At 45.5% G+C, this 24720-nt stretch overlaps 1 protein-coding gene across 9 annotated transcripts in view; it reads right to left on the reverse strand.

The window, feature by feature from the left end:
- The window catches only part of LOC116953123 (uncharacterized), a 47564-nt gene that overhangs the window by 21931 nt on the left and 913 nt on the right, over nucleotides 1–24720 (reverse strand). For 5 of the 9 annotated variants that reach the window (XM_076074760.1, XM_076074763.1, XM_032972987.2 and 2 more), the window contains exons 2-10: nucleotides 22027–22413; nucleotides 18797–18934; nucleotides 15741–15879; nucleotides 13804–13991; nucleotides 11637–12104; nucleotides 5787–5984; nucleotides 3784–4176; nucleotides 2323–2448; nucleotides 88–216 (exon numbers count right to left, since the gene is read on the reverse strand). In XM_076074760.1, coding sequence (XP_075930875.1) covers nucleotides 88–216; nucleotides 2323–2448; nucleotides 3784–4176; nucleotides 5787–5984; nucleotides 11637–12104; nucleotides 13804–13991; nucleotides 15741–15879; nucleotides 18797–18934; nucleotides 22027–22257 — 2010 coding nt within the window. In that variant the 5' untranslated portion in view covers nucleotides 22258–22413. The remainder of the gene's footprint in view (nucleotides 1–87; nucleotides 217–2322; nucleotides 2449–3783; nucleotides 4177–5786; nucleotides 5985–11636; nucleotides 12105–13803; nucleotides 13992–15740; nucleotides 15880–18796; nucleotides 18935–22026; nucleotides 22414–24720) is intronic. The other 4 variants (XM_076074767.1, XM_076074766.1, XM_076074764.1 and 1 more) reach the window with 4 other exon arrangements.

A 24720-nucleotide genomic window follows, 5' to 3' on the forward strand; every position in this document is an offset into this window, starting at 1 on the left:
ATTAAACATTCTTTTAAAAACCAACAGATAATCCGCGACTACACAAGACACGGCGTGCCGGGCCGAGAGTGGGAGGTGGGCCGTTACCTGCAGCTTGCGCGCCATAGCCACCACCTCGTGGTCAGGGGGGTTGTACTTGTAGCAGTTGGAGAACATGAGCCTCATGTCGTCTGCAAATTCGTGGGCCGCGGCATATTCCCGATTGTCCAGCTTCACCTGAGCACAGGGGCATTTGCGGGAACAAATCGCAACGCGTCATCGTCGACACCCCTAAGCCTTTTCTAGATTTAAAGCTTTCGCGACTGCTAGGATCCACTCTTTGGTTCTATTGGGTAAAGTCACGTAGGTGAAAATAAAATAACAAAAAATCACGACGTTTCGGCCGCAACACAAGCGGCCTCCATCAGGTGATGTCCTCCAGACAGTCTCGTCCCTTCACCTGATGAAGGCCGCTTGTGTTGTGGCCGAAACGTCATGAGTTTTTGTTATTTTATTTTCACCTACGTGACTTTACCCAATAGAACCAAAGAGTATGGACCCCCAAGCCTCCCGTGAAGCGGTACATCTCGCGGGTGCCGGAACACGTGGGGGTATTTAATTACTCAGTAAGGAAGTGTGATTGCAGAGCAGAATACAATGTTGAAATACAAACAGTGTATACAATACACAGAACAAACGAAAATGCACTAAACTGAAAATGTAAACTTGAGGCTAACTCTTGTTTTGTGTTCACTTCACGAGTCATTAATACGCTATCTGAATATAATGTCTGTAATTTAGTCTTAAACTATTGATTGGTGGCAGCATTCATAATATAATATTTCTGGTACATCTCACCAACCATTCTTGCAATAAAATAGCTCTCATCAGCGGAGCATGATTTGCAGCTTGGAACACAATTTTGCACAATTTCTGCCAATGTAGCATCACAGCTACATATGATCGACATTTTAAATGCATATCTTCTAGATAATTTCCAGCAAAATTTGCAGCTCGCATAGCAGACGAGTGGCTCGATCGTTTTGTTGCATTTTAAGATGAGACTCACCACGTGACATTTTAAACACTTTGCAGCCAGTGGCTGGTTGGCCTGTGGAGAGGGGTGTCCCAAATGCACGTATTTGTAGGAGGGCAATGCATTAAGCCAGCTGTCAAAACTCTGGATTTGAGCCTCAGCAGAAAGACTCTCACTTGCTACCAGATTTCTAGCCATCAATGCCCAACAACAATAACCACCATTCGCCACGAAGTGGCGGTGGACGTCATCACGGCGCTTGTGCCAGGCTGTGTGCACGTTAAGGCCACGTGAAGTGTCGAACTTCCGCTGGTAGGTCACGGGACAGACCCAGGTGCCATGGGTCGACTGACTAAGATGACTGGCCTATGCACCACCTGTGCCCCACAAGTTTAGCTGGATATTTTTCCCGTGGTTTTCTGGTAATTAATTGAAGCTGGAGAGGTTACCAGCCCCTTGCACCCATCCAGAGCCCCCATCAATGCCCACACACACAGAAAAAAAAACCCATTGTTAAAAAGCAGTAACTTTAGCTAAGCCTATCTCAATAAATTACCAAATGTGTCAACCGCATCGGCTGTGGAGAGAGTTCCCCCCCCATCACATCCGCAGCCTCGTGCCCTCACGTAAATCCTGGATCCCCTCCTAATCGCCGATTATGGGCGATGCGGATTTGGCGGTGACACAGCTGCACAATAGCCGGCTCTTGTTAAAATTGCAGAGGATGTGTAACCTTGGCGAGGAGCAAAAGGAATGGCTTTGTTTGGCATCGCCCGCGGATGAAGGGTCGATTCATGACAAAATACCGATGGCATTTGGACGAGCTTTAGATTTACAAAGTGCGCGCGCACACTTTCCTTACTCCCATTCAATAACAGATTTACAACTTGTGACAACATTGGATTTTTGTTAGAGCCACAAATAAACAACATCTCAAGCTTGTCTCCATTAGAGAGTACTCAAGAAAGCACCTACCCTCCAAAAAGGTGGCTTTGGCCTACTCTTCCACACTGGCCAGACATCTAGGCACAGGTGGTAAAAATACCTACATTATACCCTACCACACGCAACCTGCCACTTCACCGTGTTGTGCCCATTTAAAATACTGGGCAAACAGGAGCGGTGAGGATTAAAAGAAACGTGCCCAGATTTTAACCGCCTCGCCGGAAAACGGAATCAAACCGGCGACCTCTGGAATCCAAGTCCAGCGTGATGACCATCACACCGCGGCAGCATCCCTGTGATAAAGGTGCGCGCTGGCCATTATTATAGCTACGTGCCTGCGACAGGGTCCCACCTGCGCTTACCTTAATGGTGCTCAGGTCCATGGGGTGCTTGATAATGTCGTGGTAGTCGTGAAGGCCGAGGGACTCAGCGTCGACCGGCTTGTAAAAGGGCCACGCGTATGCCGCATGCTTCTTCGCAAGCATTTCCTGCAGAGCAAAACACGGTCCATAGGGAATATCGACCGTCACTAACCTCGTGCCATGCGTTCCACTGTGGAAACGTTGGGTCAATGAGATTCTCTATACAAGTGGATCCGTTTACAGTTAGCCTATCGACTTCGAACGATCCCTCTTAATGATTAGAATGTTGTTCGCGAATCAGACGAGCTGTTAGATAAAGCATATCGGTCAAGTGTTCAAAGATTTAGCGAGTGCATTGAGATTGGTGACAGACATGCAGATGCTTTTAAAGACAAAATGTTACTTTCTCCATTGTATTTCCCCATTATTTGAGCGGGGGTATCTATAAACGGACCACTCTGCATTTCAGCCAAGGAATGTTTAAAGCTCGGCAATCGTCCACGAAAAGCCAACCCCTGGCAATTTAGAGACTTAGGCTAAACCTTTTGCATGTAGGCGTGCAGCTCAACAACAATGGCCTACTGTGGTGAGAAATCTAATTGGAATAATAAAGACTGCGAAAGAGACGACTTTTTTGTCGTTAAACAAATGCGTCGCCGATGGATTAACTGGGAACAATGTTGACCGTCGTGTAATGCACACTCAGAGTGGATTTTTAACACTCGTGTTTGTTTAAAAATTTCCGATTTGTGTTAGACTACTAACAGAGACACTGCCACATTACTTTCTCAAAACTAAGTGCCTTTGACACTCAATGAGGCATGAAAGTAAGGCAAATTTTACTCCTAACCCACTCAAGCCCATGGGCCCATGAGGCATGTGGCTTGCTTGGTACCACCTGGGCTGAAATATACTACTAGTGTCCAACCGAGGGAATTGTCCACCACAGGCAGACATATACACCATATGTTTCCCATACACACTTCATATGCCATGCCATACTCCGTTGTGTGTTTCATATCATGTGATTTTTCTATCAAACGAAAAAGAGGTACCCTTCTTTTAACTAAATTTTTCTGCTAAAAAGAAGATACCATGCTGACCTTGTTATCAGACATGTTTCTGATCCAGACATAAAACAAAATTCAAGGAAATAATGGTTAGCATAAGCAGCCCCATGTGGTATCGTTAAATAACTTTTGGCCCAATGCCTCAAGGGAACTAACCGTGCACGTTCGAGATGCTCAGCCGGTACGCCTTCACGAGGCTGATATCTCTTGGCCTACACCGGCAACTGCTCAGCGACACAGTGCGGTCCTGGCGTCAACTAAGCGGGTGTCTGACATCGGGGGTCATTTGAACATCGAGGTCGCGCAAAGGTGGCATCAACGTCGTTGACAGCAAGCGTGGTCAACGTCGGCCCAGTCCTTACTGCCCTACACGCATCCCCCCTTCTCCCACCTTGATGATGGAGCTGCAGTGCTTGAGCTGTTCCGACATCTGCCGCACGCGTCTGCCGTGCCCCGGCTGCTGCGGCGTCTGCTGCGGCGTCGCGTTGGTGACGGTGGCCACCGTCGCTGTTGGCGTGGTGGTGGTGGTCATTGTCATGGTTTTCGTGGAAGCCGCCTGCTGCTGCTGCTGCTGCTGCACCGCAACCACCTGCTGGGGAGCAGCAGCAGCAGCAGCCGCCTGCACCTGTTGCGAGTCGGGGAGGTCTTTGTGCAGCATCTTGGCGGGGCGCGCACTCTCGCGTCGCGCCAGCACCCTGGGCGGCGTGGGCTCTTCGCTGTCTGCCAGCGCCAAGGGCACCGGCGTGGTGGTGTCTGCTTTCCTCTTGACGCCTTTGCGCTGCGCCTGCCCAATTGGTACCACGGGGCGAAAGCGAGATCGTTAAGGGGAAAGCCACACGCTTAACAACAGGGCTCTTATGCTGTGGGAACTGCGGTGCTGTAAATTGGTTAACACGCTGGACTTGTAATCCAAAGGTCGCCGGTTCAATTTAATCTCCCGGAGGGGCAGATGAAATGATGGGGCAGCTCCATTGGAACATCCTTTGCCAGTAGCAAAATATGATAATTGGTTTTTTACCCTTTTATCTGGCAACAAACTGACACCTTTTTAACAAGGAGTCATGTTTGCATTGACCACAATAATGTATATTATCAGAGTTATGAAAGCTGTCTCGGGTGTGGACCAATCAATTTCAAGGACAGTGCATACATCATCAGAGTTATGTTTTTTGTTTGCATTCCGACTGCAGGTATTGTGGTCAATGCAAACATGACTCCTTGTAAAAAAGGTGTCATTTTGTTGCCAGATAAAAGGGTAAAAAAAACAATTATCGATGGAGCAGCTCTCTTAAATATCCCTCTGCCTCTGTCCACCCAGCAGCAGCAGCAGTATATATGGGTTCACCAAGATCAGCCGATCTGAAGGTAGCACGTGGTGAGGTAAAGTGTGGGTGCTCCACGTCTTCCAGGATGCCTGGCTGGCATGGAAGAGTAGGCTGAAGGCCCTCTGACGGGGCTCTCTAGAGCTCGGACCCTTCCTCCAGCAATGACGTGAGCAAGCACCGAGCGCCATGTGAAAAACAAGCGTGAGAAGCGAGCTTGAAATGAAAGATACAGGATTAACAGGTTATGCAATGTTTGACAGGGAACATGTTCATATGCAAAGTTGTCCGACTGCACTCTGGGCACAACTTATGTGATGAACCATGCTTCCTCTAAGTCAGACGTAATGATAACATGTTCCAGTGTCTCCTCAATACCAACAGCGAGTCATGTTTTTTGCCGATTTCATTGAGATATAAATCTGGCCCCAAGTGTTATTAATGTGAAGTAATCTCTGTTTTGTATGGCATGTCATTTATATCGGGAGTCTGTATAGTGCTAGGGGCACCTGCGATACAAGCAAAACACACACAAAACACGGGCAGAACAGAGCTCTGTTTTTTTTGTTTCAATAATCACGGTTCCGGATTACAGGCCCAAAAAAAATGACAAACGCCCAGCACCAAACAGCCAGCCTAAAGATGTAAAACATAAGAATGAAAGTATGTCTTAAAATTGAGCAAGGTTATAAGAACTTGGTAAAAGACATTTAGAGGGAACTCCAAATTCACAGTGATTTCCAAGACTGAATTTCCTCATCTCTTCCGATTCGTGCACAGCCAAGCACTAAATGTATTCTCTATTACTACACAGTTACAATTAGAATTTTGCATATCACCTACCTATATGGAGGGAATTATTCCAGGCTTTTGGAGCAGCCAAGGAGAATGAGCGACCACCCACCAGGGCAGAGTTTGGATGAGGGTGAGATTACAGTCCAAAAAACATTTCTCTAATTGAATCGCAACTCCGGCAAATTGTGAGGATTCTCACTGTGGTCCATAGTCGGCAAGTACAACATAATCACGGCAAACGGAGGGGCCCCGAGGTGGGGGGGGCAAGCCGCCTCACCTTGGACGCTGGCGGTGTGGCGACAGACGGCACCGGCTGCGGCAAGGCTTGGATATTGAGCGGCGTGAGCGACACCATGGGCTGCGACATGAGCTGCGTCTGCGAGGCCGGCTGACTGGACACGGCGCTCGCCACCACGGCGCTGCCCACGCCGGCAGGCACACTGGGGCCCCTCGGTCCGGCCGGCTGGTGCTGCTGCTAGCGCCGCGTACACACAGGATGGAGCCGCAAGTAACGGTTACGAGCGCGCCACAGCTTCGCGCGATCAGTTTTCAGTTCTCTTGACGCGTTTACGTAACGCAGCGGTACGCCGGACTATAGGTGTGGTGAGTGACCAGACTCCTGAAACAACCCTGAAATGCAACTGTGTTATCTCCTTCTGTTAATGTTTAAAAATGGTATTTGTGCAGTTTGTCTGTCTGGGAAAGCCTCACTCTCAATACACTTATTTTCAGTAAAGTCCCGCATTGGGATCTTTATCCAATTCCTTTTCAAGGCGTCTTATGCATGTGGGAGAAAACTGGAATGCCCAGACTACACCGATGTTCATTTCAAAGCATTCAGACGTCTCAATACGCACCTCCGATTAGCATGTGGCTAGGTACGGTGTGATAGAAGTTCAACATACATACATGTAATACACAAATTCATTCTTATTACACTCTCCTCTGTAAGGCACGGAGGAGCTATATCTTTCACAATATTCAATCAGCTGCAGAGAAATCATATGGTCTTTAAAATCAGTGGGGTTATCTATAAATGGGTCACCCTGCACCCTGTGCTGGGATAACTCTCAAGGTCAGCACATACAGGTTCATGAACCCATTAGTGCTGAGTTACAGGTTAGTGCCACCATAGCCGACAAACATTTTAGTCACCCAAGACATTATCATCAAGATCATCATCAGCCAGTCAATCCACTGCTGGATGAATGTCTCCCCAAGCCAGCAAAGTCTCTCTCGATCCTGCGATCTAATAATCCACCTAGTACCTGCACAAGAATGGGTTTATCGCTCCATCTCCTCGGTGGATCTCCTCTTCGACACGTCCCATTACGAAACCCAAGAAATCAGTTGTTTCATTAAAGGATAAAGGCATAGAAAACATGTATTTCTTTCAGTAAGGTGTCCTGAATACTGTGGCTGCCACTAGCAAAACACCCGGTAACTCTACAGCACATAAACCTCAATCTTAATGTTATATCTTATGCCGAACGTTACACATGCATTAGGTTATTACAGCACAACAAATGTTCGGTATAAAAACAAATGGCTGTACATATGGTGAACTTCTTTTGCACCGTATGTAGCCAACCGTGCTAATCGGTGGTGCGGAAAGCTGTCTTTAAAGCTGCAGCTGATGTGAATCACTCAATGAATGACACGATTTAAATCTTTTTCGATTTAAAGCTTTCGTGACTGCAGGAATTCATATTCTTGGTTCTTTCGGTAAAGTCACGTAGAAGGGAAATAATAAAATAATACTGGTAAACCAATTAAATTATTTCACTTCTACGTGACTTTACCGAAAGAACCAAGAATACGATTTAAATCCTCCCAAAATTATGTTTCGAGTGCTCATGATGTCAGAGGAACCCCCCCCCCTCGCGCATTTGTCAATCTGATCATTCCAAATAAAAAAATGTTGTCCACGTGTCCAAAGTATTGTGGTGAGAAGCATGAACATGAAAAAACACACGGAACATTTGGTGCTGGCAAGCAACCCACTTATTATTACCACAAGCATAGACGTTTAGCATCCAGCTAATGGAACACATCGAGTTCGGTTGTGATACAAATGTTCTCTGTGTAGAGGGAAAGGAACAAGTAAAATAAGGGTGTGGGCCATGTTATTAACCCCACGAAGCAAACCTGATCCTCCGTAAGATGCACCACCCAAGTTTAATCGTTATATTTTATTTTAAACAGAGTTGCCGAACAAAGCCCCAGACGGCCAAAACATCAAGCAGTCAGCAACAATCAACACAATCAAACTTTCAACAGATCAATAGTTAACAAGTTTCTCCTTGCAATGGGCAAGGTAATACAAGCTTGGGAAGATTAACTATGGGAGGGAATTCCAAAGTGGAGCAAGTGCTTAGGAAGAAGCAGAAATAGTCACCGTGACTTACAGTGTGGCGAGTGTGTGGGTGGTTGAGTATGTTGTTGTGACTTGCAGTGTAGTGATTAAACACAATGTGGGCGAGACAAAACGGTCGGTCTGGTAGACAGTCCTCAACATGGGTGTCGGAATCAATGAGTGAAGTTGATGTGGACAGTAGCCATGGCAGTAATGATAAAAGAGTGATGTTTACCAATATACGATGTAATGAAGTCAATTTCGGTCCTAGTTGTAGCGTCACGACAAATTATTGTCTTGCAACTGAAAATATTATAGCTTAAAAGTCTATTCGATCTCCGAATTTCAAAAAGTAAAACAATAATCAGCCTCTTGGATTTCCATACCAATATTAACGTTCAACAAAATGTGTTTAAACATACAAACGCTGGGCCAGTTTCAACCTTCCAGGTCTAATCTGCCGAGTGGGGCTTATTATTGGCAAGTGCACACCGTATAAAATCTGGGAGCCCGTAGATCATTATCGAAAATGTATAAAAACAAAGACATAAGGCATAGAAGATTTAAAATACTTTTATCGGCCAGGGTAAGAGTGTTCGTACTGGGAGAACTATTCGAGGCATGTGTAGTAATAACATAACCCAAAAGTAACCAGTCCCAGCTTGAGTCATAACAGTGTAATGCACATTTGTAATGACAATGCTTTTTAAAAAAACAGCTAAACAGGAAGAGCAAGACTTACAGTAACGAACACATTACATCACTGTTATTATCAGTCAGAACCACTTAATGTAATATTAAACTTCCCAAACATCAGTGTTATTGCAGAGTGAAAAACCCAATGTGAAGTTCAGATTGCTTATCAGCACGTGCGCTTGCCGATTTGTGATATACCATTGTCAGAGATGCGTTAAACAAGCACTGGTCATCACTTACTTGAAAACACTTACAAGACCTGTTTCCTTACACACTATCCAAGAGCTTAGCAAATGAGTCACTGAAATATTCCCTGAAAGCAGAATATCATGGTGACGAGTCATCACCCCAAACAGTGCAGACGCGGCTCATGGAGTCCTGCAGAAGCTGACTCACTTCTTCTCTATGCTTGACGTAGGTGACATGTCAAGAAAATATACAATAAACCTGTGACTCATGCGGTTATTACACCAGCGCTCCATACTACTGATGAACAGAGAACAGTACGTGGGGACCAAACCCACATATCAATTATGAATCAGAACTGTGGCTCCAGAACCTGAATAACAAAACACTTCTTCGATGACCAATACTGTAATGTATCTACAATAATAATTTACGATGAATCGAAAACTAAAACTAAACCATTTTTATTTTACCAGGTTAGGCCGCCTGAGCTATGAAACTCTTTTTCAGAAGTCACCTGGCCACAAATTATCGCTCAATGAAATGGCTCATCATGTGGAAATGTATATCAGGTAAATACTCTAAAACGCATGTTTCTAAATGTAAAAGGAATAAACGGAGGACCCAGAGAGAAATCCACGTCACCAGGGGGAGAACATGCAAACTCCCAATCCATACGCTTTGGTTCTTTCGATAAAGTCACGTAGATAGAAAATGAATAGATCACGGCGTTTAGATCGCAACACAAGCAACCGTCATCAGGTGAAACAAACACAGCAGGAGAACTGCTGACGTAGGATAAAGAGCCGCTGCAACAAGAGTCTATATAGGATTTTGGTGGGCCCAACACAAGGGTAAGTGGTCGGAGCTAGAGAAGGAATTTGAACGTAAATGTAAATACGAGAGAGATTAGCATGTCAATGCGAGACGCCCCAGCCAATATATACGCAGAGTCGGGATCGAACCCACAACCTCCTGCATACCAGGCGAGGTAGTTTACATCTTGCCACCGTGGCACCCCAATCCCAAATGAAGGCTTTCCCACACCAATCATGGGGGGCTAGTTGATCAAAATTGTCCATGCTGGTCAATGCGGGAATGTGTTTGAAGCTTATTATATTTAACCTGGTGAGAACTCGAGAGACCAGGATAGTCCACATTGCAATTGTGATTTGCTTCACTAGAATTATAAAGAGAAAACAAACAAAACAAAGGAGAACTGGGCGAGATAGAAACAGTTTGGATATCACTCGCCTCTGATGTTAGCCGTGGCTGGGAATCGAACTCATGTCGCCAGGTTCGCAGCAGTGTGCTAACCACTGCGCCACTGCTCCACCCCAACATCTCTACACTTTTATACGTGATGAAAACATAATAGACAACATATGGTTTGACAAAAGGCAAATACTACTCGGCTATGTACGTTGAACTTCTTTCGCACCGTACATAGCCAACCATGCTAATCGGAGGTGTGGGGAAACTAAACGTAGGCTGCCGCTCCAGCCCATCAATGTACTTGCTGATGCACATGTGCATCCCCCCCTTCCCTTCACGGTGACCTGCAAGGGCACTCGAAACCGCTAATAAGAACCCACCGCACAGCTTTCAAAAAGCTTAATGGGAGGTGAATCCAGTGCGATGACCTCAACCCTTTCCGCATCTGAGAAGCCACCTGCCTTTCATTCTTTCTATTTTAACAGAAATCATGAAAGGACATCAAGCTTTGTGTGAGATTTTATAGTCTAACCGAAAAATCTTGGCTTTTGGTTCAGTCAAAAGCACAATAATCCACATGATGAAATGCGCCTTAAAACTGTACATTATTATTTTATTACTGCTGCTGTGTCTATTTCACATTCCATGGCATCGTAGTGGTTACACTGTGCCTTACAATAAGGGTCTTCAGTTTGGTTCCGGACTCGGGTGCCTTCCTGTAAAGGCGTTTTAGTCCATTCTCTTCCCCCGTGTTCTCCTATGGGTTTCCTCTGGGCTCGCTAGTGTGTCTCCTAAGGTTTAAGCAGCATATGGTATTGAACATCCCAAACGAAAAAAAATTAGCAGAAAAAATCACTCCAATGGAATTACACAACAGCAACATCACCCTCTACTGTGAAACACCTCGCTAGACCCTCCTGAAAAATTATTGAGACTCAGTGAGGCTTTCTTGGATAAACAAGCGTCATAATAATAATGGGTATGATCTGTTATGTAATGCGCATCCCATACCATTAGCGCGATAACACGCGTTGCCTCTTAATGCAATGCTGCATCTGCCCAGCTACTTACAGTACAAAAGCCAGCATCAGGTTTCACACAGTAGTTGGTGAGACCTGTTTGGGACCACGACCAGCCCCCCGTCACCCTCCCCTATTCGTATGGAGAACTCAAAGGTTCTCAAATGAAGAGTTCATTATCCCTTCAGGACTTGAGTTTCTTACTAACTTTGTTATATTACTTAAAATATCATCTCATCGACAGTGTTGTAAAATGAATCACATTCTCTTGCAAATTATAACATGGATATATAATATACACATACTAGGAGTGGCCAACACAAAAGCACATGAAAAGCAGGACACGCACACATACAACAAACCTGTACACACAATAACAAATACACATGTTCACACACAGAACGAGTTGTACACACAGATCACAATACATTTTAGACACACAGATACACACACATAACTACCATGTAAATACACAACTGCACCACACAGACACCTGTCACTCACACATACACAGCTACCCTGCAACAATAACAGCCGCAATTTGCCACGAAGTGGCGGCGACGTCACCACGGCGCTTGTGTCTGCACACACACATACACACACACAGCTCCCTGTACACACATACTCGCCTACACCACCCACACACAGCGCTAACCTGTACAGGCTGGAAGTTAGGATGAGTCTGTATCAGCGGGGCTGGATGCCTTATTGGTGGGACGCCTTGTCGGGGCGGCACAGGTTGCCGGGGTCCCGGAGCAGGCTGCCGGATCGGCGCAGCTTGCCGGATCGGCGCAGCCTGCCTTGGCGGGCCCGGTTGCCTCGGCGGCGCCGGTTGACGGGCCACACTCGGGGCGGGCTGGCGCAGCGGCGCCGGTTGCCTTGGGGGCACCTGCTGCCGCGGCGGCGTGGCCGGCCTCAGCGGTGCGGGCTGCCGAGGAGGGGGCGCGACCTGCCGAGGAGGAGGGGGGGCCAGCGGCGGGGCGATCGCTTGCCGTGGCGTGGCCGGCTGCCGCGGAGGTGCCGGCTGCCGCGGAGGGGCGGGCTGGCGCGGCGGGGTGGCGGCCGGTGGGATGGCGGGGGTGGGGGGAGCGACGGGACGGGCCGGCGTCGAGCGCTGCACCACCTGCGGGAGGGACCGATACGCGACAACCATTACCGCCAACTCGCGACGCGGCAAGCTTGTGTCAAGAAAGTACGGTACTTCGCGGAAGGGCCTTTGCTAGAGGTCCCCTCAGAAGGGTAATTTTGGCCTATGCTTCCACGCTAGCCAGATGTCTTGGTAGAGATGGGAGTGCCCGCACTTTACCCCACCACATGCCACCTGCCGAGCAAGTGCCGAGTGGTAGAGGCGAGAGGATTTAAGAAACTCGCCCCTTTCTTTCAAATATTGCTCCGGGAGGTCAATCGAACCGGTGACCCCAAGATTGCCAGTCCAGTTTTGCCGAAGGCAAATTAGCTCAACGTTGCACTGAAACTAGTACGTTGGAGGATGGAATAGAGAAGATATTTGGGAAATGTTTTTTAGACATTTTGAAGGAGGGATGCCGCAACCATGGGAACTGAAACAAAATAATATTGTACACACAAGGAACGTACGAACAAACCCCGACTATTTCATTAATGTGATTTTACACGTTTCACATTCATGTTGTTGAGCCTAGGCCGCGAGTTACAAGTTGAACCCATGAAAATATTTAAGCAAATTTTTTCGACTTGTGCTTTCTGAGTAATTTAGCATGTAAAGGCACATTTCATGCCAACTACAGCAGCTTTATTTAAAATTTATAAATGGCATACAAACTTTATCAGAAGCCTCTTCCTGATAAACTGGGAGCACTGGTAATGTACATTACTCGTATCTTGACCTGCATTTCACTTCGTTTTAGTGAAAAAAATATCCATGGCATTCTCAACCCACAGCAAACCTCTGTTTAAAGAAATAATCTACCGCAGTTGGATAGTATGTTTATATGGGCTATTGATTCGTTTTAGATCGGCTATCAATTTTAATATATTTTAATACGCAATGGTGCTGTCATATGGGATATTAAAACTCATTACAATTCTTTTGGTCAAAGTAAACCGTAAATGGATGGCAAAAATTATACAGATTTTACGACTCAAATGTAGACCATTACCCATCTGCCCAACTCAAGTCCAGATTTTTGTTACATCATCCACCCCTTCCATAAAGTACTGAATAATACATTTTGCATCTGAGGAGCAGGATTGGTGAAGACCATGGTGCGTGACCAAATGGGGAAAACAAGGACAGGACTTGATATAGGCCTGACTCAGGATGTGATACTGCATACACACACAAAAAAGGCGAGTCAAAAATGCGCTATAAAGGATTTAACTGCTGTGAAATGTGATGTTAGCGAGCACCTATTAAGGCTGGCAAGGCGCAAGAGGGCGTTGTGCGGCCAGCAACCATGCGTGGCCACCTTTGTCTTCCCAGTACTGATGTTTACACAAAACATCATGCAGTGTTGACCTAGGGCAGGCTGATGATCGGTTGAAACATCACTCGTCACCAACCCTGGCTATGGCCTAGAACTCAACATGAGGTCACTGGATTAGGAAGTGCGTGAACGACTACGCCGTCCCTCCACCTCCCACAAAGACAAAGATCACCTCCCGTATAGCCTACATTGGTTATTGGGCCAATCTCTATTTGCGAGCACCTATCGAGTTCAACATGGCGCACGAGGGGGGCGGTGTACCCAGCACCACGCCAGCCGACATACGCACCTCCACACAAATATGCACACGCGCGCGCACACACACACACACACAATCGACCCCTGGGAGGGACCTACATGAGGGGGAGAGTATCCAGACGGGGGCGAGTCTGCGTTGGAGACTTGCTGAGCGCTGGCTGCCGCTGCCGCCAGTGCGGCTGCCCTGGGAGGCCGCTGGGGCGTTGTCTGGCCCGGCAACCGCGTCCCCGCCACTCCGCCCGCCGGCACCGCCTGCTGCTGGCCTAGCCCGCCCGGCGACATGGCGGCTGGGAGGGCGCGAGGGAAAGGTACGTGTTGTTGACAACGCTCACGGCTAGTACGAGTACAAGACACGGCGCTCCCGCTCGTTAATGAAAGTCCGCACAGGGTGAGTCGTTTTCCAATGCCTCAGTTTTTATTTGCCTTAAGCACAGCGACACACAATAGCGACACGAATACACTTGCGCGTTGTAATACCGAGTAAGCCTACACACTACGGCCGAGTAGGTTGTCGCGGGCTGCGCTCTATAGATCTCCGATGTGTTTCCGGACTACAGAGCGTGTCGTTCGGCAAGACGTCCGGCGTTTCGCACCCACGTCAAGGCATCGTGACGAAAAAGCTCCCAGCACGTGGAGCAAAACGTCAGACATTGTGTCGAAGAACGTGCCGTACAATCCAAACAGACACCGGAGAGCTAAGCCTAGAGATGGATTTTCTCTTAATAACTGCATATGAGAGAGTTAAGAACGTAATAGAACCAACTAAAAAAGGTACGTTTCTACAGATAGAAGCACCCATGTTTACAACACTATAGAATCAGTACCAAGTGACAATTACACGCACCTGACAATTCTGTAAGCTACGTTACGTGCAGGAATATAGCTAAAAAGATTTAAAAGTTAAGCGTAAAAAAAAACATCATCCCAGGTTTGTCTGGGTCTGCCACAAAAGTCCTACACTCGAAATTAGAGCTGGGCTATTCAGTCAAAAAGTAGAAATTTATAGATCTGGACAGCAACACTGAGTGGCTTTGACTGAGCTGTGTGGTCAGGATCAAGGTACATATTGCTGTCAGTGTCAATTTAAACATCGTTTAGTGTGCAATGCTAATACACGGAGTGACAATGTCTCAGTATAACGCAACTGAGAATCAATGCCAAACAGGTCAACTTTCAACAATATCCTCAAGTATAAAATTGTACAATATGAATATACATGTGTTTTGAGCTATGTTAACAATTATACTTTGGGTGTATTTTCAAACACGTTAATGCCGTGCACATGATTGTTCAACAGTTCACATAAAAAAGGACGGTTAATTCTTTATTTTGTTTTAACTACATATTTCTTGCTTCTATCGACCAAACATGTTTTCATACGTTTGGATTTTGTTTTGCCATGCTTTGAATCATTACATTATTATTATTTTCTAAAATGATTACAATCGCTGTAATTTATCAATCTAAAGTTTCTACTTATTTAACCCAGATCTCGTTTAAAAAAGTAGATGTTCAGTCTCAATGGTCTGTCGGTTACATGTAAAGCCCTTTTTTGTTATTAATCCATAAGCATTGGTCCCCCCCGAAGCATTTAATTCGTAGTGACAGTAACGTTCCCTCCCGAGCCAGATGGAGATGACGTCACGCGTCACGTACCGTGGGCAAGCGAAGACAGAACATGGCGTGTGACATCAACGCCTTGGCTGAAAGGGCTTAACCATTCAGCCTTTGATCAATAGGGAAGTCCCTAATAGCAACACAACTTTACACAAACATTTTGAGTTGCGTTGGATCATCTTTATGAGTTACCGTGACCCCATGTTAGAGGCAGGCAGGCAGACAGCGCTAATGTAATAATACTGTCAACCTTAATTGTAAAAGCGTTAAAAGGGAAATGTATGCGTGCGTTTGTGTGTATGTGTGTGTTTGTATGCCCAGCGCAGCTCTGACTGGGCAGTAAGGTATCCTGTGTGCCCAGTGTGTGCTGAAAGGGTGGGAAATAGTGGGTGGAGGAGGAGACCATCACGGGGTTTTACCTGTCGACTTGCGACCCCGGCCTCTGGGCCCACGTGGCACGGGCTGCGCCAGCTCTATCTCCTCCACAGGCATCTCGGCCACCTTCTGCAGGAAGAACTTCTCCAGCGTCTGCGCCATGAGCACAATGTCGTCGTTGGGCTGTTGGGCACACGCGCGCGCAAGAAACGCTGCGTGCGTGAGATGCGCGGATATCGCAGAAGCAACGTGTTGGTTCATTGCTGTTGGTAACCAGCTGCAGCGAAGGCGCAGCAAACCCAATGGAAGCACTGTGACAATGCACTGCTGGTGAAACACGTGACAGTTAATCTGGTCAAGTGTGTTTTTTTTGCAAATATGCTACTAGGAAAGGTGAACCTATAACACATTGGAGGAATAAACAATCTCTTCTAACGATTTAATCAATTGCTCTTTCCATGCGTTTTGTACAGTATCTTGAGATGCAGTTGCAATCAGATGCTACATACATCGAAATTATATTGTATCACGATTGCAGTAATTAACTACATTACTTATTTTTTTTTACAAAATGTATCTTTCAAATAATTGTCAAATATCATACATGGGCAGAAAGTATGTCAGTATATGCACTGACATTGCTTTTGCCAGTAGTTAAAAAGTAAATATTGCTATGATGTGAGGAACACAAAGATGCACCGATTAATCCAGGAAATGTGTTTTTGAGATCAATTATTTATGATTCCATGCAAGTGAGGTGTAATGTATAAGCCAAGTTTTAACACTACATTTTGGCCACTGGAGCTAATCCCGCCATATAAGAGATACAGTAAAATCGAAATGGTAAAAAAATAACAAAAACATAAATGTTCCTTGAACAGAATCCAGACACATAATTGTGACAATGTACCAAATATCCGTGAATGAGAAAAGGAGTAACTCGCTACATTCTGAATAGCTATTGTCGCTTTGAAAATATGCTAAGGGATCTGCGAGTCTATACGTTTTAATACATTTCAATTAATTGGATCAAATGAAACGTTGTGCTTAAAATGCAACCTGGAGTAGCAGTACACTACTAGCATGGCATTTCAGTGATCTGAGGAACATTGCAAGCTGCAGGCACTTGTTCACTGCAGTTCCACAAAACAACTTTCTCGCAGCCAGCAAACGGCACGAAAACATTGTTCTCAGCAGAACGTCATTTTCACGAATACAAATTTAAAGCGTTTTTGCGCCACACCATAATTTTTTTCTCAACAACTGCATTTCACCCCAACACAAACATGCCAAATTTCATTCCAGTCAGCGGCAAGCTCCGACGGGAGAAATAATCGTGCCGCGCGTGATGTCACGCACCCACGGCCACAAGCACACACGCGCTCCAATGTTCTCTCGCCTGCTGTCGACAAACACGCGAAGCTAAAATGTTTTCAAGAGGGCCGCGAGAAGCTGTCTGGAGGGGCAAAAATGCGGGTTTGTTAAAAAAATATAAAAATCGCCGAGTGATCCACGCAAAACGTTTCCAAAAGCTGTCGGGAAGCACGACTCGAGATCTCACCGAAACATTTGAAGGACCAATGCATACCACCAAGCCTTATCGTGTGTGAAAGGCATCACAGTCATGCATAACCACTGACTGCAAAGATCGCAAGGAAAAAAAACAGCCTTCTAGGACACCCAAGCTCTCAAACTTATCTTTTATGTATCCTCACTTGTTTGGCAAATAATGTGTCATGTTTTCTCTAACTGAACTTTACTGCGAATGTTTTACGAACTCAACTTGTGTTCCAGAACATTTAATTTAATTTAAGTTGATACACATTTGTGAACAATTTTTTTATTTCTCCTGCGATTGTTTTTATTTTCCTTGCTCTATTTTATCATTATGGAGACACAGGTCACTCTTGTGAATAAAACTCCGATCATGGAAGAATCCTGCCTCTCTTCCGTTCCCACCTGGTTAAACACAGAAATCTAAAGACTGAATGCAATCGACCCATTCTAAACCCATGAAAGGACTGAGCTGATGCAACTTCAAACTGCTAGATCGGCCACTTGATTTTGCTGGAAATGTTCACCATCCATGATTTTTACATCTCAGTGACCAACAAATAAAGTATAATCCATAATAGAGGTTTTGGGGTTAGATCGCGTAAATATATAAATGTGTCGTTAAAACCCGCCACCACACGTTGTCACGTAAACAGAAAGTGGCCAATTCGTCACTAATACAGCACACCGGTGTGTTGGAGAACCAAGCCACAACATTTACAATCTGAATACGACGTTTCGCCAGTAATTACAACTAGCTTCATCAGGCGACAGCCAGATTTACTAGATGACTGTGTCGGGTGGTAGGCGGGTTTTAACGACATTTATATATTTACGCGATCCAACCCAAAAACCTCTATCATGGATGATATTGGTCGCGAAAGCCTACGTGTTAAATAAAGTATATATTCAAACTCCCAAAGGGTTATTCTTTCAGAAAAAAACAAGCAAGAGCAATTTGTCCACATCAGACCATCTTTGTCTTGGATTATTATTATTTGGAATAAATGCAATACATGTAACTTGGATATTTTAGATTTCATTTGGATGTTTAATGTCAATTATGTGACCAGGAAAGCCTCAATTTCCAGACATGTTCGTTCAGGAGGGTGCTGCATTGATAAATTTGGCCAATTCCATTTTAACGAGCATCTAAACACTGAAATCTCCCGGCACGTAGGGGAACTACGTCAACCATCGTGCCGAACACAGCTTGGTGCAAAATGGAAAAAAAAATTAATCGAGTTATTTTACAGCAGAACAATTTGGGAAAATCTACATGGTAGTATTTGTACATTGAGTAAACTAGAACACAGGGAAGGCCCAATCATAGGAATGGCAAAAACACAAAAGCTAACACAGGTGATCAAACCCACTTTCTGTACTACGATCTGCCAAGCCATGTTGGGGAGTTTTACCCCCCTCCGTGACCCACCTATCCCTTCAAGGCAGTGGCTTGCAGGAGTGTACATCAAAGCCTGGCAAAGTAACGTCAAGCAGCCCATAAGTCAATGAAAGGCGTGAAGCTGCACCATGCCCCACTGACCCGATTGTAGATGTAGCAGTTTGTAAACATGGTGCTGAAGTCCTGGATGCACTCCACAGCTGTGAAGTAAAAGTTTGACTCCAGTCTCTTCTTGATGGTTCCCATGTCCATCGGGTTCTTGATAATGTTGTAGTAATCCTTTAAAAACAGAAGACAGTTGCGTGTTAAACGAAGAACAACAAACACTTGTTCTGTGACATGTAAGTTCGCAACTCAGTTTAGCTCAACTAATCGTATCCGATATGTGCAGTAAACAGAAGTGTGTTCAATTGCAAAATAGTATTTTTCAATTCTATAAAACAAAACAATAATGTAAGGCCCTTTGTCAATCTGCTGCTGGATCAATGCCTCCACATGCTTTTCTGTCATGGAGGTTCTATGAATATATTTTACTATGCTGGTCAGTGTTCATTGTATGTATGTTGAAGTTGTTTCGCACCGTATGTAGCCAATCGTGTGAATCGGAGGTGTGGGAGGAGAACAAACAAAACTAGTGAGGGGTACAAACATCAAATATCATTAACCAATTAACTGGGTTCATAGCAGTGCGCTAACCAATCTGCAACTGCTGCACTATCTTACATGAATTAAATAATCACAATCAACTATTAACATTCCGCTGCTAGATTAAGGCCTACAGCAAAGCTCATGTCATGTACAAATAATATTTACTATCCTAATAGCCGATACATGTTTTCGTATACATTACATAACATTCAATATTTTGATGATACTAGCGCTTCTGGTTTGATAAACATTATCTCAATATACGCCTTCTTATCACCTTCCAGTGGTACACTGAACATTTCAAGTGTACCAAGAGCACAGATAATCCAAGCCCATTAGACAGAGGCTAGCGTGTAAATTATTTAGGAGCTACAGTATCTCTCAATAAGCATCGGACAGGGGCACACGAGCTGAGGGAAGTGACACATGTAATCACGCCTCGAACTTTTAACGCAACATCGGATCACACGGAGAACATTGCAGCCCAGGGAGGGGGGCAGGCGGCCAGGGGTTAGAACCAGACATGGCTGTTTGCACACAATCACTGGCAGATAACGGAGAATTAGGTAACAGGAGGTCGTGTAAGCTGCCTGCGCACTAACGACCCTGGGAAAAGCGTCGGCGGTAGAGGCGGTGTTGTCTGCGCACAGGACAAGGTCACTGGCAGAGCAAACGAGGCTGGCCACATCCCCAAGCTGTTTTTTCTCTGCACCGGTTACACTATCTTACAGAGCCGCTGTTACGCGAGCTATAAAACACCACCCGACTCTCCGAGCCACTGCAAAACGGGCGTAGGTGTGTACGTGCACCTGTTGCCCCCCTGAAAAGGTACAGCTCACGATGGGGCGCTCGGTCAATGCGCACGAGACACAGCTTGCCGTAAAGCTGCGTTCAAATTATATAACCGGGCTGTATTACATGACATATCCGAGTCGCTTTGTCAAATTGTAAGTAAACATACATGGAGTATGTCGGCTGCTTTATGAAGCAGAGCGTGAACACCCTCAAAATTGTTTAAAAAGAAAAATCGGAAAGTGCTGCTGCTGTCGAGAGCGTAACTTTCACCGGGTCCAAAGAGCACTGGCCAATGTTCTGAAGAAAGCCTGTCATCATTTCACGCCGGCTGCACCCAGGGAAATGTTGTTAATAGTTGAACACGCCAGGTTTTGTAACACTTCGATTTTGGCAGCAAATGAGTAAAAATTCTCCACACAAAGTGAGGGAACATTCCTACGCAGAGGGGGTAAAAATTTGGCAAAGCGCACTTGGCACATCCACACGACAAGCTTGGCGAAATATTCTAAGTTGGTGAATGCAAATATTATGGGGGCTGGGAGAGGTGAAGCTAAGCGGGGCGCCCCCTTTAGTGCCGCACGGCGTGAAGTGCGTCAAGCAACCTGTCCAGTGTCTCATTTACAGAGAGACGCAAACGATCACAACAGATGCTTGCTATGTGTGCAATCAATTTTTATTTAGAACAGTGCGACAACATATTCCCCTGATCATTGCAAAAATGACAAGAGCTGGGCAAAAACCACACCTCTCACTCGGGAAATCACGTTGTCTATCAGATAAACTGTTAGCCCAACTCAAATTGTACTTTTTAGGGCACCAATGTAAAGTGTCATATTCAACTTTAAGTCAGTCAATCTGTGCCCTCTCTTCTAAAAGGACACTTGCCTGGAATATCAGTCTATTGTATTAATAATTGTGTATACTCTATTATAATACAATGTTATTGGCAGCAGAGAACAGTGGAACAAAACCCTCTGTTGCGCTGTAATGCTATGCTTCCTTTCATCCATCCGCATTGAGCAAGGGAGCAGTGTGTGGTCAAACAACCCCCACGACTTACAGGAGTAGATTACAAAAGAGGTATACATATACATAATGCAATGTTAGTGATGGATCTTATGTACATCTGCCAAACCAGCACTTTGATATTTATTTTGATAAATGTTGCCTATTACTGTAGCGGATAACACACATGATAGCAAGGCTGGAGCATGTTTTACGATAAACACACAACACTATGTACCAGAATGCACTACCCTCACTCCGTTCTTTACCTAATTGGTCAGGATAGATATGCAATGGTCAGATGTGTAATATTGTACTGTATACAATGTTAACTTGTCGCACCTCCGATTTGCACGGTTGGCTACGTACGGTGCGAAGTTCAACATACATACATAGTCAAATGCTCTTTCCTGGCTAACCTAGGATATATCTGGGGTGGTGTGTCCAGTCCCTATCTCACGGTGCTTGATAGAATGCAACATAAGGCAGTCACAGGGTGATTGATGATCCAGCACTCACCGAGTCACTCTGGTCACTCGCTCACTCCAGTTAGTTGCCTCATTTATTCCTCGATCGCTATGGCCATCATTACTATTTCCGTGAGCTTCGCTCTCCCATTCCGCAACCCCATGTTGAGGACTGTCTACCAGAACAACAGTTGTGTCTCATCCGCAGTGTGTTCAGTTACCACAATGCGGGAAAAAACGACTCTCTTTCTGCTTCATGCCTTGCACCGCTCGCCTTTGGAATTCCCTTCCATCATCTATTTTAAGCTTTTATAACCTTGCTCAATTCAAGAAATGTGTCAACTCTCATCTATTACAACCATGATTGTGCTGCTTGTTGCTTGTTGTTTTACATTTTGGCCCTTTGCTCAGCAAAACAAAGACACTCGGTGAACAGAGAAATACTCAGTTGCTTACCGGCAGGTTGAGCTTGGCAGCATCGACGGGATGATGGAAGGGCCAGGCAAACTGATGCTTCCACAAGGCCTTCATGACCACCTTCTGCAGGTACTGCAGCTGATTGGTGAGCCGGCCTGGCTTGACAGGGCTGGATGTCTCGGGGGGAGCCGGGTTGGCACTCTGGCTGGCGGTGGTGGCCGCTGCGGTGGCAGGCTGAGCGCCCTGCGGCGCGGCTGGTATCGCAGACATGCTCTCCTGAGTGTCAGTCAGCCTCTCTCTGGCGCCCGTGCCGTTCAGATGAAGAGCCAGCTGAAAGGTTCACTCACGCCTTGTAGAGATCGACACTTGGTATCCTTGTTATTTTTGTAACTCCGCGGCTTGGATTACATTATCACCAACCTCCCCCTGATGGACAAGTAAAAACAACACAAGGTACGTAGGTTAGAGTTACAGGTGGTGAAGGTGCAGCCCTTTTGCCACTGCTGAATCAAGAACCTCTACTGGAGGGAGCTGTAGAGGACCCCTCTAGCGGGTATTTTGGCCTACTCATATTTGAGGTGATGGTGGATACCAACACTTTACCCCTCCACACTCGACCTGCCAGTCGACTGATGTACCCAATGATAGTCCTGGATGGGCAGAAGTGGGGGCGCGGATTTAAGAAACATGCATAAGAAGCAGACATCACTACCGCGCCGTTAGATCTAACCGGCGACCTCTGGATTGCAGGTTCAGTGTACTAATCCACTGCAAAGCGGCAGCATTCCTCAGTTACATCACTGCACTATTGCTATTATTACACAAGCTGTGTGTAGCAATGTTGAAATCATGTTGCTAAGGTAGCAAGCCATTCAACAAGGAACCTATTTACTTCACAATATTAACGTAAATAATAATGAAAACAGAACCAGAGACGAATGCGATTTCTTATAATATACGGTACGTGGAAAAGCACTCGTGCAACTTAAATAGCTGAAACATAGTTCACCACTGTGGAAGGCTATACCATCGCATCAAGCATGCTTTCAAAGTCCCCTCTGTAACTGACCGATCTCGTCAATTGTGCTAATGCAATATATGTATCACTTCCGTTGTCCGTCTCGACAACAAGATAGCAATAACGCGTTTCGTGGCAGTAAACACTGGATCGCGCAAAACAACAAGACGGCACGGCCATTCTGCCCTGCGAGTCTCTCTCCTCGTGTAGTACGTTAATAACACGTGCGCGCATACAAACACAACCGCTGCTGCACAACATAACAAACCCTGCCACAGCAGGCGAACACAAAACACTCCACCGGACCACCAACACGTGCACAGCCACCACAAGTGAACACACCAACGGTCAGGAAACCTACTTAGGAGACCGTCTGGCGCGTGTGTGCGGGCGTCAGTGTATGTCTGTGTATGTTTAAGTATGTGACAGCACTTACCAAAACAAAATATGTAAGCGATACCGGGGGAATCTGTGCCTTTATAGGTGCTCGGTAACAGCTCTCGTTACAATAGTTTAAGCATACAGGCGCGACGCGTGTTTGTATGTGCGCGTATGCATGCGCATCCAAACGTTTGTTATGAGTTGTCTGTCCGTATGTGATTATATTAAAGTATATATGCGTGCATGCTTATGCGAACATTCCATTTAATTGCTCTGTGGGTTTTCTGCTGTTTTTGGAGGGAAAATAGGAAGCACAAGCGGGGAATGCCAGTCCCCTGAGTCGGTCAACCCAAAAAACCTGGCTGGGTCTGTCCCGTTACCTGCTAGCAATCCTTCGACTTTTCACGTGGCCTCAAGGGGCACCGAGACTGGCACAAGTGCCTGTAGTGACGTCCCGCCACTTAGTGACGACTGGCGGCTGTTTTGTTGTGTGCTTATTTATGTGATTAGGAACACGTGTTTGTGTCTGTCCTGTGTTTCAACATGTGTGATTGTATGTGTTCATCTAAGTACGTACAGTACCTGTATTGTGTCCATTCGTTTGTGTACATCAGCTTTGACGTGTATAAGTTAATGTTTGCGTTTATATGCACGTGTATATCTTTGTTTTTGTTAGTGTTTGTGATTATAGAATACTAAGATGCATGTATTTGTGTATATGTGCATGTTTGTACGTATGTACGTATGTACAAACATCGGAGGTCCAGGAAAAAAAGACAACAAACTAAACCATAAAACGCAGTTTTGTTTATATGTGCTTGCGTTTGTGTGGATGTTTTTTTTGTAAGCATGTGAATGCACGGTGCGTGTGTATGTGAGCGCGTGGGTTTGTGTGCACTGGAAGCGTTTGTGTAAGCACGGCAACTCCCGCGTTTATCGGAAATGTTACGTCTCTGTTGAGACTTGCCGTTTCCTCGCTTGCCATGTTTACAACACGTATTGAGTACCTTTCGGCTATGAATGCTCGGAGACGAGCAGTAAAGGCTCAACTAAGGTCGAGGAAGACTGGCACGCTTACATGCACTTTATTTACAACAACCTATTTTTAAAGTTTATTTTAGAGACACTTGATTTGAATATGGATGCGGTTCAGTTTGTTTCAATATTTATTATAGCGGTTTTATTAAGAGCTCTAGTAAGACCCGGAATTGAATGTCTTAAATGTTGAATATTTGTTACAATTGCAAGCGGTAACACCTTGCGTTATGTGTAATCGGAAGTGAAAGGCGCTCCCAATGCCTAACACGAGTTATAAATACTATAAATACAGAATA

This window comes from Petromyzon marinus, chromosome 50, assembly GCF_048934315.1.
Source record: "Petromyzon marinus isolate PM22_M1 ecotype Great Lakes invasive population chromosome 50, UKy_Petmar_22M1.pri1.0, whole genome shotgun sequence".
Taxonomy (NCBI): Eukaryota; Metazoa; Chordata; class Hyperoartia; order Petromyzontiformes; family Petromyzontidae; genus Petromyzon; species Petromyzon marinus.